This window comes from Salmo salar, chromosome ssa20 (genome assembly GCF_905237065.1).
Source record: "Salmo salar chromosome ssa20, Ssal_v3.1, whole genome shotgun sequence".
In the NCBI taxonomy this organism is placed as follows: Eukaryota; Metazoa; Chordata; class Actinopteri; order Salmoniformes; family Salmonidae; genus Salmo; species Salmo salar.
Genome location: NC_059461.1, coordinates 76610072 through 76625071, shown reverse-complemented (window position 1 = coordinate 76625071; position 15000 = coordinate 76610072). Strand labels below are relative to the sequence as shown.

Below are 15000 nucleotides of genomic sequence, written 5' to 3'. Positions count from 1 at the left end.
TCTTCTGATGACAGGGATCTGACCCCTCTATGAACTCTGAACCCTCAACCCTGGAGTGAGAGTCTAACCAGTTTTCCCAGGCATTTCCATCGAAAAGAAACCATGGGCAAAGTTCATAGGAGCATATCAAATTAGGTGTGAAATTAAAGCGTCTTTACTTTGGGGAAATGAAGGTATAGATACATTTTTCAACTATTTTCCATCTTCAAAATGATGCATAAGTAAGGGCTTTGATTTCTGGATAAACAGATGGAAAAGGGGTGTTAGAAATACATTAAAACACAGTAATGTTGATGTAAAGACCCAGTTGTAACAGAATTACTGCAACAGAATTGGCTATAATGGGAAATGATAATAGTCACAAACCACAGTTTGGTCACCTGTCCTCCTTCCTACTGGCATACTGTTGTGTTCAGCACATCTGTTTTCTTTCTCTTTCTGTTGTCTGGTGGCCAAACTCTCTCTCTCTCTCTCCCCCTCTCTCTCTCTCCCCTCTATCTCTCTCCCCCCTCTCTCTCCCTCTCTCTCTTGCCCCTCTCTCTCTCTCCCCCCTCTCTCTCTCCCCCCCTCTCTCCCTCTCTCTCCCCCCTCCCTCTCTCCCCCTCCCTCTCTCTCCCCTCTCTCTCTCCCCCTCTCTCTCTCTCCCTCTCTCCCTCTCCCTCTCTCTCCCCCCCTCTCTCTCTCTCTCCCCCTCTCCCTCTCTCTCCCCCCTCTCTCTCTCTCTCCCCCCTCTCTCCCCTCTCTCCTCCCTCTCTCTCTCCCTCTCCCTCTCCCACTCCCACTCCCACTCCCACTCCAGTTAATGTCACCTCTCCCACCTTCCCATGAGCCCCCTCTCTTTTTGTTTACTGTAACCAGCATCCTCACCCACTGAGCACCGATGTTGGATGTTCATGGACGTTGAAAAGTAGTTGGATTTTGGTCAGTCCACCCTAGCCTTGATGTTATTGTTAATGTCCACAGACAGACCAGACTGGACCAAATCTGAACCTATTACAGACATACTGTATGTTTCACAAGATTGAATAGCACAGTACAGTACAGCACAGCGAGTAGAGCTCAGCAGAGTACAGTACAATACAATACAATAGAACTATGGTGGGCTGCATTTAGGCCAAGTATATTACACTCCCCTGAAAGTCAGTCAAGAGCCATCACTCTCCACCTTCAGCACTCTCCTCCGCCACACTGTTCTCAGGTCCTCTGATGCCCTGAAGTAGACTTGAGTAAGGGAAATCAGTGGTCACATCAGAGGACGAGCTTTTCTGCAGACTCTGTGGGTAGATTCTCCTCAGACAACATGTAGCACCCACCTGGGTCAAGCTGACATCCGCTAGATTTCGCTAAAGCGCCGGAGACTTACTACACATCAATTATTGGGATAGTCCAAACTTGAACTGAGAAATCCACTCAAAACTACAAAAAACACTTTGATGTCCAAGCCAGTGCCATCTCCAGTTTCAAATAAAAGCAGAAGCTAGCTAGCTAGCCTATGGTTATCTTGACAAAACTATGCCATCCTAATATTGAGTTGCATCCCCCTTTGCCCTCAGAACAGCCTCAATTCGTCAGGGCATGGACTCTACAAGGTGTCGAAAGCGTTCCACAGGGATGCTGGCCCATGTTGACTCCAATGCTTCCCACAGCTGTGTCAAGTTGGCTGGATGTCCTTTGGGTGGTGGGCCATTCTTGATACACACGAGAAACTGTTGAGTATGAAAAACCCAGCAGCCTTGCAGTTCTTGACACAAACCGGTGCTCCTGGCACCTACCATACCCCATTCAAAGGCACTTAAATATTTTGTCTTGTCCATTCACCCTCTGAATGACACACATACACAATCCATGTCTCAATTAAAAATCCTTCTTTAGCCTGTCTCCTCCCCTTCATCTACACTGATTGAAGTGGATTTAATAGGTGACATCAATAAGGGATCATAGCTTTCATCTGTATTCACCTGGTCAGTATATGTAATTGAAAGAGCAGGTGTTCATAATGTTTTGTACACTCAGTACTTATTAAGCTAACAAAACAAAACGTATATAAAACTTCTTTTTTTTAAAACACATAAAAAGTTGTCTGCCTAGGCGACCTTATGGCGCCATGGCGACCAAGGAACTCATATCCATAATAATGCATTTATGTGTAGTGCAGCTCAGGGACCCATGATGCAATTCAGTTACCGTAATACCATTAACGGGTTTAAATCCACTTCAACACTTCAATAAGCTAAAATATTTTTTTTTACTCAAGGTGCCATTTCATAGCTGACACCCCATTCTTTCTGCGGACAACTGTGAATGTTAATTCAGAGCAGATATTTAACAGTTTTGGGAAAATGTGGTCACATAAAACCCTGAGGGAGATTATACCGCATCTACACAGTTCTTCCACTAAATTAGTTTTTGTACATATTTCAATGGAAATTGTTCAAAGTAGTCCTACATTTTAAAGTGAAAAAACTTCATCAAAGCGTAATTCCGTTACTGTGGAATTGCCCTCTCCCTATGGGTTTCCTATGGGTTTCCTATGGGTTTCCGTTACTGTGGAATTGCCCTCTCCCTATGGGTTTCCTATGGGTTTCCGTTACTGTGGAATTGCCCTCTCCCTATGGGTTTCCTATGGGTTTCCTATGGGTTTCCGTTACTGTGGAATTGCCCTCTCCCTATGGGTTTCCCAGGGGGTTCATTTCAACCTGCAATCCACTGACTGTCACATCCTCTCTTCCAGTCCAAGCACAAAACGACGTCCATGTAACGATGTGCGCTGAGAGTCGGGAAGCAAGTTCAGGGAGTGAGTGTTTTAATAAAATAAACGGAACATAATACAAAATAAGAACCACGAACAACGCACATACATAACACAGGAACAGAAACAATGACGCCTGGGGAAGGAACCAAAGGGAGTGGCATATATAGTGATGGTAATCAGGGAAGTGATGGAGTCCAGGTGAGTCTGATGATGCGCAGGTGCGCGTAACGATGGTGACAGGTGTGTGCCATAACGAGCAGCCTGGTGACCTGAAGGCCGGAGAAAGAGCACACGTGACAGTCCAACAGCTGTGTAAACGTACTGTGATGCTCAGCTCGGCTGTTGCATCCCGACTTCACACGCAACTACAAAGGAGGGAGCAAAACACAATCCGCTTTTTAAATCAACAACATGAGTTCTATGGATTCTGGAATGGATTCTGGAATGGATTCTGGAGTTCTCTTCAAAGACATGATATCCTTACTGTAATTATATAGGTCTAGCCTACAGTACTACTCTCCATCACAGGAGAGTTCTGGTATCCATTGGCCCCCTTTGACTCAGCTTTGAACATCAATCATGAAACATACACGGAGCTCTGGGAGTGTCTGAGCCTCTTTTTCATCTAAAAATGAAGCTTTTATAGCTCTATGCAGCAATGTGGATCCATATTGTAACTAGCTATACTGCTACTGTCTGATGGTATTCTGCTACTGTCTGATGGTATACTACTACTGTCTGATGGTATACTGCTACTGTTTGATGGTATACTGCTACTGTCTGATGGTATTCTGCTACTGTCTGATGGTATACTACTACTGTCTGATGGTATACTACTAGTGTCTGATGGTATACTACTACTGTCTGATGGTATACTACTACTGTCTGATGGTATACTACTACTGTCTGATTGTATACTGCTACTGTCTGATGGTATACTGCTACTGTCTGATGGTATACTGCTACTGTCTGATGGTATACTGCTACTGTCTGATGGTATACTGCTACTGTCTGATGGTATACTGCTACTGTCTGATGGTATACTGCTACTGTCTGATGGTATACTGCTATGTCTGATGGTATTCTGCTACTGTCTGATGGTATTCTGCTACTGTCTGATGGTATACTGCTACTGTCTGATGGTATACTGCTACTGTCTGATGGTATACTGCTACTGTCTGATGGTATACTGCTACTGTCTGATGGTATTCTGCATTCTTCATCACTGATGAGTCATTTGACAGTTTGGAGCTAGCATTCTGCGTCTGTGGCCTATGACTGATTATCATGGGTTGGGGCTAAGAGTTTGACTTTCTGGCCCCTGGTGAACGCTTGAGTGGAGCAGTGCAGTTGCATTTCCTGTCTGTCAAAATGTTCAATGGCTCATTTGAGAATATATCTTAAAAGTCTGGAGACAATTCTGTCACGTTCAGTGTTTAGTTTGGTCAGGACGTGGCAGGGGGTATTTGTTTTATGTGGTTCAGGGTGGTTGTGTGTATGTGTCCATGTAGAGAGGGGTATTTGATTTATTAGTCCAGGGTTTTGGTTATTGTTCTATGTTAGTTTATTTCTATGTTCTGTCTAGTCATTTGTATTTCTATGTTTAGTTAATTGGTGTTGGGGCCTTCAGTTGGAGGCAGCTGTCTATCGTTGCCTCTGATTGAAGGTCCTATAATTAGGGGTGTGTTTGTATTGTGGATTGTGGGTAGTTGTATTCTGTTTTGTGCTTATCACCTGACAGAACTGTTAGTGTCGTTTCCGTTAATTGTATACGTGTTTCATTTTGTTTCACCTTCTTAAATATTAAAAATAAGATGAGTATACACTTCCCTGTTGCGTCTTGGACCTCCACACACGACACGCGTTACAGATTCCCCGACTGCGATTAATCCAAGACGAAATTGCAAAACATGACCTGGCAGTTGCACGCTGAGGACTTTATTATCATTATCTTCAAATTAATATTGTTGCTAGGAGCAGAAACAGTAGTAGTTATAGGGGCTGTAGTAGTTTAATGGATGACAGTTCATGAGTTTTTCCCAGAAGAAAAGAGTCAGACTGCTAAACATGCTGAGCTAGGCTATTCCTCCCTGAAACCAAAATGAAAAATGTAAAAGACAACCAGGCCTTGGCTATAGACTACAACTGAGCTCGAGGACCACTTTGGGGCTTCTTCAGTTTCCAGCTAAATTGCATGACAAACAGAAGGAGGGGTCGGTTGGATTGTCTCTCTCTTTCTCTCTCTCTTTCTCTCTTTCTGTCTCTCTCTCTGTCTCTCTCTCGCTCTCTCCTGTTTTCTTATTCTCATTCTACAGCACGATCCTAGAGTGGGATGAAGGATCACTTGGAACCAGAGCACCATTTGCTGGGGATCTAAAGGCAATTTGAAACCATCAAGATAATTTATCGTTCTATCAGACATGGAGGTGATGCTGTTTCAAAGCTATCTCCCACTTCTCCCCTCTCTTCTCCCACTTCTCCCCCTCTCTTCTCCCACTTCTCCCCCTCTCTTCTCCCACTTCTCCCCTCTTCTCCCACTTCTCCCCCTCTCTTCTCCCACTTCTCCCCTCTCTTCTCCCACTTCTCCCCCTCTCTTCTCCCACTTCTCCCCCTCTCTTCTCCCACTTCTCCCCCTCTCTTCTCCCACTTCTCCCCCTCTCTTCTCTCACTTCTCCCCCTCTCTTCTCCCACTTCTCCCCCTCTCTTCTCCCACTTCTCCCCCTCTCTTCTCCCATGTTCCCTCTCATCCCTTCCCATTTTAAGTGGAAACTATTGGGCCATATTCCATGGAGGATTTATATAGTGTGTGTGATGGGGGGGGGGTGATACGAGGTCGATCACACACCGTGGACTAATGTCATAATAACCCTAATCCTCCCTCTGGGCACTCTGCCGTCTCCTGTCCCTTCAGATAGGAAATTAACCAATCTACTCTGCCCCTACTCGTCTAGCCAGTGGACAGGAGGACCACACGGCCGGGCACGGGCCGCCTTTAAATAAATAGAATCAGGAAAATCCTAGAATACCTCGGAGCAGAATGTCACAAACGGCCCATTTAGCCTCCTAGTTGGTCTGCCGGAGCTCCAGCCAAGAGTGGGAGACGAGTAGAAGAGGAGGGGTGGGCGGTTTAGGTGGAGAAGGCAGAGAGATGCCAAATGTCTGGGTCAGGCAAAAATGACATGACAACTAGACTAAATGTAAATAAAGATAGCGGAGTTGTAATTCAATCTGGCAACCCGGCCCTCTCCCAGACTGGAGCTAAGCTTATAAATCACAACTCTAAACCTTCTTAAGAACACCCCAGCCACAAACACGGCAGCCGCTCCACAATTCGATTTTTTGTCAGCCGCTGGACTGGCCTCCGGAGTATGTCCCTCTCTCCGTCTCACACACACACTGCCGAGACAGGACTTATAAGGTCCAGCAACATTAAAAACACATGGCTCATACACAGCATTAGTCAGTTTAAGGGGATATTGTAGCTCTTCACCACAACATTAAATCAAACAAATCTACACAATGCAGGCTTGTAATCTGTTTTTATGTTCAATTGTTAATGCCTATAAATCTGGGAATAAACCAACTACCAAGACTAATCTAAACAGCAATAATACATGTAACAGCAGGTTTTTTTCAGGCAATCTGCACTTACCCGTCTCTTCGTCGATGGCGAATCGTCCCAGTCCACTCCCATCCCGGATAGAGTACTGGATTTCCCCATCTCTACCATTGTCGTCATCCCGGGCCGTGACTTGGAGGACGGTGGTCCCGATGCGAGCGCTCTCCTTCACCGATCCCGTGAGGGCGAAGTGGGAGAAGTAAGGAGTGTAGAGGTTCTCGTTTACATCTATCACCTCTAGTTCCACGAAGGTGACAGACAGCAGAGAGACAGGTCTCCCTTTATCCTTGGCTCTCACAGTGAGGTTGTAGAACTGTTGCGTCTCGTAGTCCAGCTCCTTGATCAGTCGGATGGCCCCGCTGGCCTTGTCCACCTCAAACTTCCCGTTGTAGTCGTTGGCCAGGGAGTATCTAACCTGGCCACCCAGGCCAAGGTCTAGGTCCTGGGTCTCGAGCCAGGCCACCACGGTACCCACTGGCAGGTCCTCCAGGGCCCGGGTGTTGTAGACACTGGGGATGAATGCCGGGGGGCAGTCGTTAACGTCCTCTAGAGAGATCTTCAGAGTGGTGACTGAAAACTTCTGGTTCCCTTTCTCTGCACGGTCACGAGCCTCGATCTTCAAGTTGAAGTTGGAGACAAACTCCCTGTCCAGCTGGCCGGCAACGTACACAATCCCGTTAGAGCTGTTGATGCCAAACTGGGTGGTGCTGGTCAAAACGGAGTAGACAATTTCTCCATTAGGCCCCAGGTCTTTGTCAGTGGCCTCAACCTGAATGACATCGGTGCCGATGGCCATGTTTTCGGGAATTACGGTTCTATAGCCTCCCTCCTGCAGGAACTGAGGTGCATTGTCATTAGCATCTTCTATGTAGACGGTGAGCAGATGCCATGCGGTTTTCTGTGGCAGGCCCAGGTCGTAGATAGTGATGTTTAGGAGGTATCTGTCTCTTTTCTCTCTGTCCATGGGCAGGAAGACGCTGATCAGCCCACTCTCCATGTCGATGGTGAAACAGCTGTCTGTGTTTCCACCCGAGATGGCGTACAAAATCTGACCGTTAAAACCTGTGTCGCCATCGTAGGCGTTGACCTTGAAGACACTGGACCCGACCTTGAGGTCCTCGCGCACTGATATGTCTGCGGGAAAGGCCTTGTCAAACTGAGGTGTCTGTCTGTTGACGGAGAAAAGGTCAATGAACCCTTCCTCGATCTTGGGCTTGGTTCTAGCTTTGGACTTATTTAGTAATTTCTCAGCTAGCTTTTGGGCGACTCTGGTCTCCCTACAGTTGAAGTTCTTGGGGGGAGATTTCCCATGAACAATAGAGATGTTCACGAACATTGGATCGGAGAAGTTCTCTCCATCTGTGGCGGTTATTTTCAAACTGAAGATACTATTTTTTGGACTGGCAGTGGAGAGGGACCTCCGTAGGTTCAGGACCCCTGAGTCAGGGTTCAGGTCAAAGAATCCCCTCTCATTCCCTTCCAGGATCTTGTACTTCACCAGCTCTAGCTCATCTATGTCGATGGCAGACATGGTGGTTATCACCTCGTCGGTGGGGAAGTCCCGAGAGACCACTCCCTGGCACGCCACTTTCTCGAATAAGGGTTGGTTGTCGTTCACATTCTCCAGATGGACAGTTACGTTGACTTCACTCTCTCGTCTGTAGGGGGAACCCCAGTCAGAGGCCCTGACCACAAACACGTAGCTCTCAGACGAGGACTCAAAGTCCAGCTCCTGTGTGGTGGTGAGGATTCCAGAGAACTGGTTGATTTTGAAGGGCAGGGTCTGAAGGCTGGCTATGCTGAATGTTATGTATCCATTCTCCCCGCTATCACCATCCACAGCGGACACTGTCAGCACGGTCGATCCCATGGGAACGCTCTCGTTGACGAACACCTCGTATGAAGACTGAGTGAAAGTTGGGGTGTTGTCGTTGGCGTCCTCGATGGAGACCCGAACTTTGACCCTCAGCTCGCTGTCCATCTCCACCACCTCCAGGTCAAACACATCCTGAGTGACCTCCGTGAACCAGCGAGTTGTTGAGATCACGCCTGTTAGGGTGTTCATCCGGAAGTAGTAGGAGTCTGCCGAGGGGGTCAGGATATATTCAGCATCGTCTGGCTCAGGGGTGATTTTCACCACCTCTACGATCATGCCTGGGGGTGAGATTTCATTGAGACTAATTTCGTATGACTCCTGTTTGAATTTCACTTCCACAGCCTGTGGTCTCTTCACCATGATGTGCACAACCCTGACCGCAGAAAACTTTTGTGGGGCACCCTTGTCCTTGGCCTGAAGAGTGAGGTTATATCCATAAGGGAAGTTCTCCCAGTCCACTTGGTCAGATGCTTTGATAGCGAACTCATTGCCCTCTGACCTTTCCAGAATGAACTGCTTCAGAGGGTCTCCGGCCACTATAGACACAGACTCAATCTCTCCATTTAACCCCTTGTCCAGGTCTTCTACAGTGACCACTGCATACACAGGATCCTTGTCCAACCACGAGGGGACATGGGTGACCACATTCATGAACGGCACATGATCGTTGACGCGCTCTACATGCACAAAGAGCTTTGCCGTACTGCTGACACCATTATTGCCATACAACTTCATCCCGCGGTCCACCGCCTGGATTTCTAGGTCGTATCGGTTCTGCTCCTCAATGTTCAGTTTCCCGCTGAGGGAGACCACACCGCTAGTTGGGTGCACGGCAAACAGCTCCATTTTCTCCTTAAAGAAGTAGTAAAATTCCCCGTTGGAGCCGACGTCAGCGTCAGTGGCTGTAACTTGTGCTATGCTAGTCCTGAGGGGGGTACTTTCTGCTATGGTGACTGAGTATGTGGTGGGCGAGAATAGAGGTCGAAGGTCATTCATGTCCAGGACCTGGACAGTCACTTTGGTCCAGGTCTCCAGAACCTCCCCTTTGACAGAGGCTTTCACTGTCAGTAAGTAGCTATCCTGGATTTCTCGATTCAAGATGGCTGCGTTGCCGCCTTTAGTCCTTATGCGTAAGAAGCAGAAATCTCCCAGCATGTACTCCTCTGCTTTAAAGAAGCCTTCTTCATCCCCGGAGGTGATCCTGTAGCGGATTTCCCAGGAGCGCTGGTCTAAGTGGATGCCCATTTTAACTTTACTGTTGGCGTAGGTGCGCGCCGCGGAGTTCTCGTACACAGTGGCATGGTAGAATGGCTGAGTGAAGAGAAAGTGAGGGCCGTTGGCGGGGCCCTGGGGATGCCCCTGGGGGTCCTGGCAGCAGCAGTGGTGCGGCTGGGAGAGTAGCAGCAACAGGGTCAGGCAGACGAGAGGGGCACGCATGCCTATGTAGCCCCACTGGCCCATATTCACATCCATCCCATCATCACTCTTCCATCCTGCAACTAAAGAGAGGAGAGAGACATTAGCCACGGGGGAGATAGGGGGAGACTGGGACAAAGGGGAAAGGATTTACAACCACAAAAGACATGCCACATATCCTGCAATTTGACCTTTAACCTCTAGGCCTAACATGCTACAAATTATCCATTCGATTGTGAAGATTGATTGGATGGGAGAGGGGGAAGGAGATGACGGAATACATAGTAACCATGCAACCGTAGGAGGTATGACATCATTGTGTGTGGACTCTATGTGGACACTCAATTGCACGTTTTCGAAAAACCAGGAGGTTTGGTTCTAGAAGCTAAGAACAAAATAATTGCATGGCTAGTGGAAGGAGGAGTGGAGCATCACAAAAACACACACATACCAAAGAAAACATACCACTATTAGACTGCAGGAAAGCTGAAGCTAGAAACAGATCCCTTTATCATAATACTATTCTTGACCTACAAGAAAAACTGCAACGGTATGTCTCGAAAACATGTCATATATCTTCATAAACAACAACCCAGATATGGCTCAAACTGGGAGTAAAATAGGCCTTCTGTTGTGCTTAGTTTCTTTAGGCCTTCTGTTGCGCTTAGTTTCTTTAGGCCTTCTGTTGTGCTTAGTTTCTTTAGGCCTTCTGTTGTGCTTAGTTTCTTTAGGCCTTCTGTTGTGCTTAGTTTCTTTAGGCCTTCTGTTGTGCTTAGTTTCTTTAGGCCTTCTGTTGTGCTTAGTTTCTTTAGGCCTTCTGTTGTGCTTAGTTTCTTTAGGCCTTCTGTTGTGCTTAGTTTCTTTAGGCCTTCTGTTGTGCTTAGTTTCTTTAGGCCTTCTGTTGTGCTTAGTTTCTATTTTCTTGTCAGAAAAAGAAGGAGCTATTCTGAAATAAGTGGCCACAAATATGCTCTAATCCGGGTACTGGGAGAAACCCTGATCCGGTAAATGCCATGTTGGTCGAGATAGGAGCGCCACCGCAGTCGGGGTTATGATGACTCAACGTTTTCCACCGCAGTGACTGCAGGGTGGACAGGAAGAGTCCACATGTCCGAGAGAACTTTGAATAAAATGCTGGATAAAGAGAACTGCCACACACCCACAAATGCACACTCATGCACACACACGCACGCACACACACATGCACTCTCTTTCAAAACACTCACCTTCAGCACTACGAGTCCCTCGACAATTCTATGACCTACAAAAACATCTGCTTTTTAACAGTGGCCAAACCACTCGGCTGAAACAATGAAAACCACCATCCAAAACCTACATTTAAATAAGACCCATAAGTAATTTAGGGAACAAAGATCCACAATCCACCAAAGAGAGTGTGTCAAATCAAATCAAATGTATTGGTCACATACACATATTTGTGTGTGTGTGTGTGAGTGAGTGAGTGAGTGAGTGAGTGAGTGAGTGAGTGAGTGAGTGAGTGAGTGAGTGAGTGAGTGAGTGAGTGAGTGAGTGAGTGAGTGAGTGAGTGAGTGAGTGAGTGAGTGACTTGACATTTTACTATATCAAGTCCACAGAAGAATAGTAAACCAACTAAAACTCAGAAGTGAGGACATTTTGCCGGCCCTCACTTTTAAAAAGGCTATTTTAGGCTTAAGGGTTAGGTTATTGGTTAGGGTTAGTATTAGGGTTAAAATGAGGGTTAGGGGTTAGTGGTTAGGTTTACGGTTAGGAGTTGAAGTTAGGTTTAGGATTAGGATTAGGGGCTAAGGTTAGGGTTAGGTTTAGGGAAAATAGGGGTTAGGGAAAATAGGAATTTTGAAAAAAGTCCCCACAATTATAGTAAGACATAGCGTGTGTGTGTGTGTGTGTGTGTGTGTGTGTGTGTGTGTGTGTGTGTGTGTGTGTGTGTGTGTGTGTGTGTGTGTGTGTGTGTGTGTGTGTGTGTGTGTGTGTGTGTGTGTGTGTGTTGTAGGCTGGTTGGTATGCCTTTCACACAGCACAGCCCAGAGAAGCTTGGTGAACATCCCCAAGGATAAAGAGGCTACTGCATGAAGAGCTGTCAGTTCAAACACTCCTTCACTCTGAGATGCAGAGACAGGGAGAACGAGGGGTTAAAAAGGAGAGGGGGGTGGGGAGGAAGAGAATTGAGAGAGGGAGGTAGAGGGTAGAGAGAAGCACAAAGAGTTTAAAGACTGAAATAGTCAGTGAAAGGGATAGGAGGCAGAGAGAGGGAGCGTGGGTAGAGAGAGAAAGAAAGAGAGAGCATGGGTAGAGCGAAAGAAAGAAGAGGGGACTGTAATAGATACGGTGAGAGACAGAGAGAGAGAGAGAGAGAGAGAGAGAGAGAGAGAGAGAGAGAGAGAAGATGGGGACTGTAATAGATATGGTGAGAGACAGAGAGTGCAAGACAGAGAGAGAGCAAGACAGAGAGAGAGAGAGAGAGAGAGAGAGAGAGAGAGAAGATGGGGACTGTAATAGATATGGTGAGAGACAGAGAGAGCAAGACAGAGAGAGAGAGCACGACAGAGAGAGAGAGAGAGAGAGACAGAGATACAGAGAGACAGAGAGAGAGAGAGAGAGAGAGAGAGAGAGAGAGAGAGAGAGAAGATGGGGACTGTAATAGATATGGTGAGAGACAGAGAGAGCAAGACAGAGAGAGAGAGAGAGAGAGAGCAAGACAGAGAGAGAGAGAGAGAGAGAGAGAGAGAGAGAGAGAGAGAAGATGGGGACTGTAACAGATATGGTGAGAGAGAGAGAGAGAGAGAGAGAGAGAGAGAGAGAGAGAGAGAAGATGGGGACTGTAATAGATATGGTGCGAGACAGAGAGAGCAAGACAGAGAGAGAGAGAGAGAGCAAGACAGAGAGAGAGAGAGAGAGAGAGAGAGAGAAGATGGGGACTGTAATAGATATGGTGTGAGACAGAGAGAGCAAGACAGAGAGAGAGAAAAGAGAGAGAGAGAGAGTTTTAGGCAACTTCCAAGAGAGAGAGAGAGAGAGAGAAGATGGGGACTGTAATAGATATGGTGAGAGACAGAGAGAGCAAGACAGAGAGAGAGAGAAAGAGACAGAGAACAAGACAGAGAGAGAGAGAGAGAGAGAGGGTTTGGTTAGGCTAACTTGATAATCAAACAGCATGCTTAAAACATCCGACATGCTCAGTACACATAGATGATTTTATTAAAACACATAGCTTGTGTTTATATACACTACATTAGAGGTCGACCGATTATGATTTTTCAACGGCGATACCGATACCAATTATTGGAGGACCAAAAAAGCCGATACCGATTAATCGGCTGATTTTTCCCCCGTTTTTTTATTTATTTGTAATAATGACAATTACAACAATACTGAATGAACACTTATTTTAACTTAATATAATACATCAATAAAATCAATTTAGCCTCAAATAAATAATGAAACATGTTCAATTTGGTTTAAATAATGCAAAACAAAGTGTTGGAGAAGAAAGTAAAAGTACAATATGTGCCATGTAAAAAAGCTAAGATTTAAGTTCCTTGCTCAGAACATGAGAACATATGAAAGCTGGTGGTTCCTTTTAACATGAGTCTTCAATATTTCCAGGTAAATCTTAGGTTGTAGTTATTATAGGAATTATTCTCTCTATACGATTTGTATTTCATATACCTTTGACTATTGGATGTTCTTATAGGCACTTTAGTATTGCCAGTGTAACAGTATAGCTTCCGTCCCTTTCCTCGCTCCTACCTGGGCTCGACCCGGAAAACATCGACAACAGCCACCCTCGAAGCAGCGTTACCCATGTAGAGGAAGGGAAACAACTACTCCAAGTCTCAGAGTGAGTGACGTTTGAAACGCTATTAGCGCGCACCCCGCTAACTAGCTAACCATTTCACATCGGTTACACCAGCCTAATCTTGGGAGTTGACAGGCTTGAAGGGGTGGGTATAATTTGTGGAACGTTCCAACAGGAATCTGTTCCAAAAAACGTAAAGTAAAAGGTTGCCAACCAACAACGCATACAAAGTAGCAACGCATACAAACCTAGCTAACTAGCTGCCGAATAGGCATCAACTCACCACGTAGCTTATTCTTAATGTTTGTCCATAGGCAACCAGAGTGAGGACAGACATTTTTCGGAATAAACGTGATGAGTGAAAAACGCAATGAAATAGACCACTCACTACCCGGTATCTTATTCTGCCGCTATACAACTTTGTATGCGTTGTTTTTTGGCAACCTTGTTATTTGCAAAGTTTTTGGAATAGATTCCTGTTGGAACGTTCCACAAATTATACCCACCCGGCTTGAAGTCATAAACAGCTTGAAACACAGCGAAGAGCTGCTGGCAAAACGCACGAAAGTGCTGTCTGAATGAATGCTTACGAGCCTGCTGGTGCCAACCATCGCTCAGTCAGACTGCTCTATCAAATCATAGACTTAATTATAACATAATAACACACAGAAATACGAGCCCTTAGGTCATTAATATGGTCGAATCCGGAAACTATCATCACATCTCGTGGAGTGCAATGTAAGGCAGGTGGTTAGAGCGTTGGACTAGTAACCAAGGTTGCAAAAAACAAATCCCCGAATCCCCCCTGAACAAGGCAGTTAACCCCCGTTCCTAGGCTGTCATTGAAAATAAGAATGTGTTCTTAATCTGATTTACCTAGTTAAATAAAGGTGTTAAAAAAGTCTTATCTTTCAAATGGTGTAAAATAGTCATATGTTTGAGAAATTGAAGTTATATGATTTTTGAGGTATTTCTATTTCGCGCCACGTGATTCCACTGGCTGTTGAATAGAGTGGGACGCTAACGTCCCACCTAGCGCAGAGAGGTTAACCGGTCGACCTCTACACTACATGACCAAAAGTATGTAGACACCGGCTCGTCAAACATCTCATTCCAAAATCATGGGCATTAATATGGAGTTGGTCCCCCCTTTGCTGATACAACAGCCTCCACACTTCTGGGAAGGCTTTCCACTAGATGTTGGAACATTGCTGCGGGGACTTGCTTCCATTCAGCCACAAGAGCATTAGTGAGGTCGGGCACTGATCTTGGGCAATTAGGCCTGGCTTGCAGTCGGCGTTCAAATTCATCCCAAAGGTGTTCAATGGGGTTGAGGTCAGGGCTCTTTGCAGACCAGACAAGTTCTTCCACACCAACCATTTCTGCACGGGAGCATTGTCATGCTGAAACAGGAAGGGCCTTCACCAAAGTTTGAAGCACATAATCATCTAGAATGTCATTGTATGCTGGAGCATTAAGATTTCCCTTCACTGGAACTAAGGGGCCTAGTCCGAACCACGAAAAACAGAGGCAGACCA

The 15000-nt window shown here is 46.1% G+C and overlaps 1 protein-coding gene across 10 annotated transcripts in view; it reads right to left on the bottom strand.

Annotated features, from left to right (window-relative positions):
* The window catches only part of LOC106581345 (protocadherin Fat 3), a 485897-nt gene that overhangs the window by 351731 nt on the left and 119166 nt on the right, over nt 1-15000 (bottom strand). For all 10 annotated transcript variants that reach the window (XM_045703948.1, XM_045703947.1, XM_045703950.1 and 7 more), the window contains one exon: nt 6405-9746. In XM_045703948.1, coding sequence (XP_045559904.1) covers nt 6405-9720 — 3316 coding nt within the window. In that variant the 5' untranslated portion in view covers nt 9721-9746. The remainder of the gene's footprint in view (nt 1-6404; nt 9747-15000) is intronic.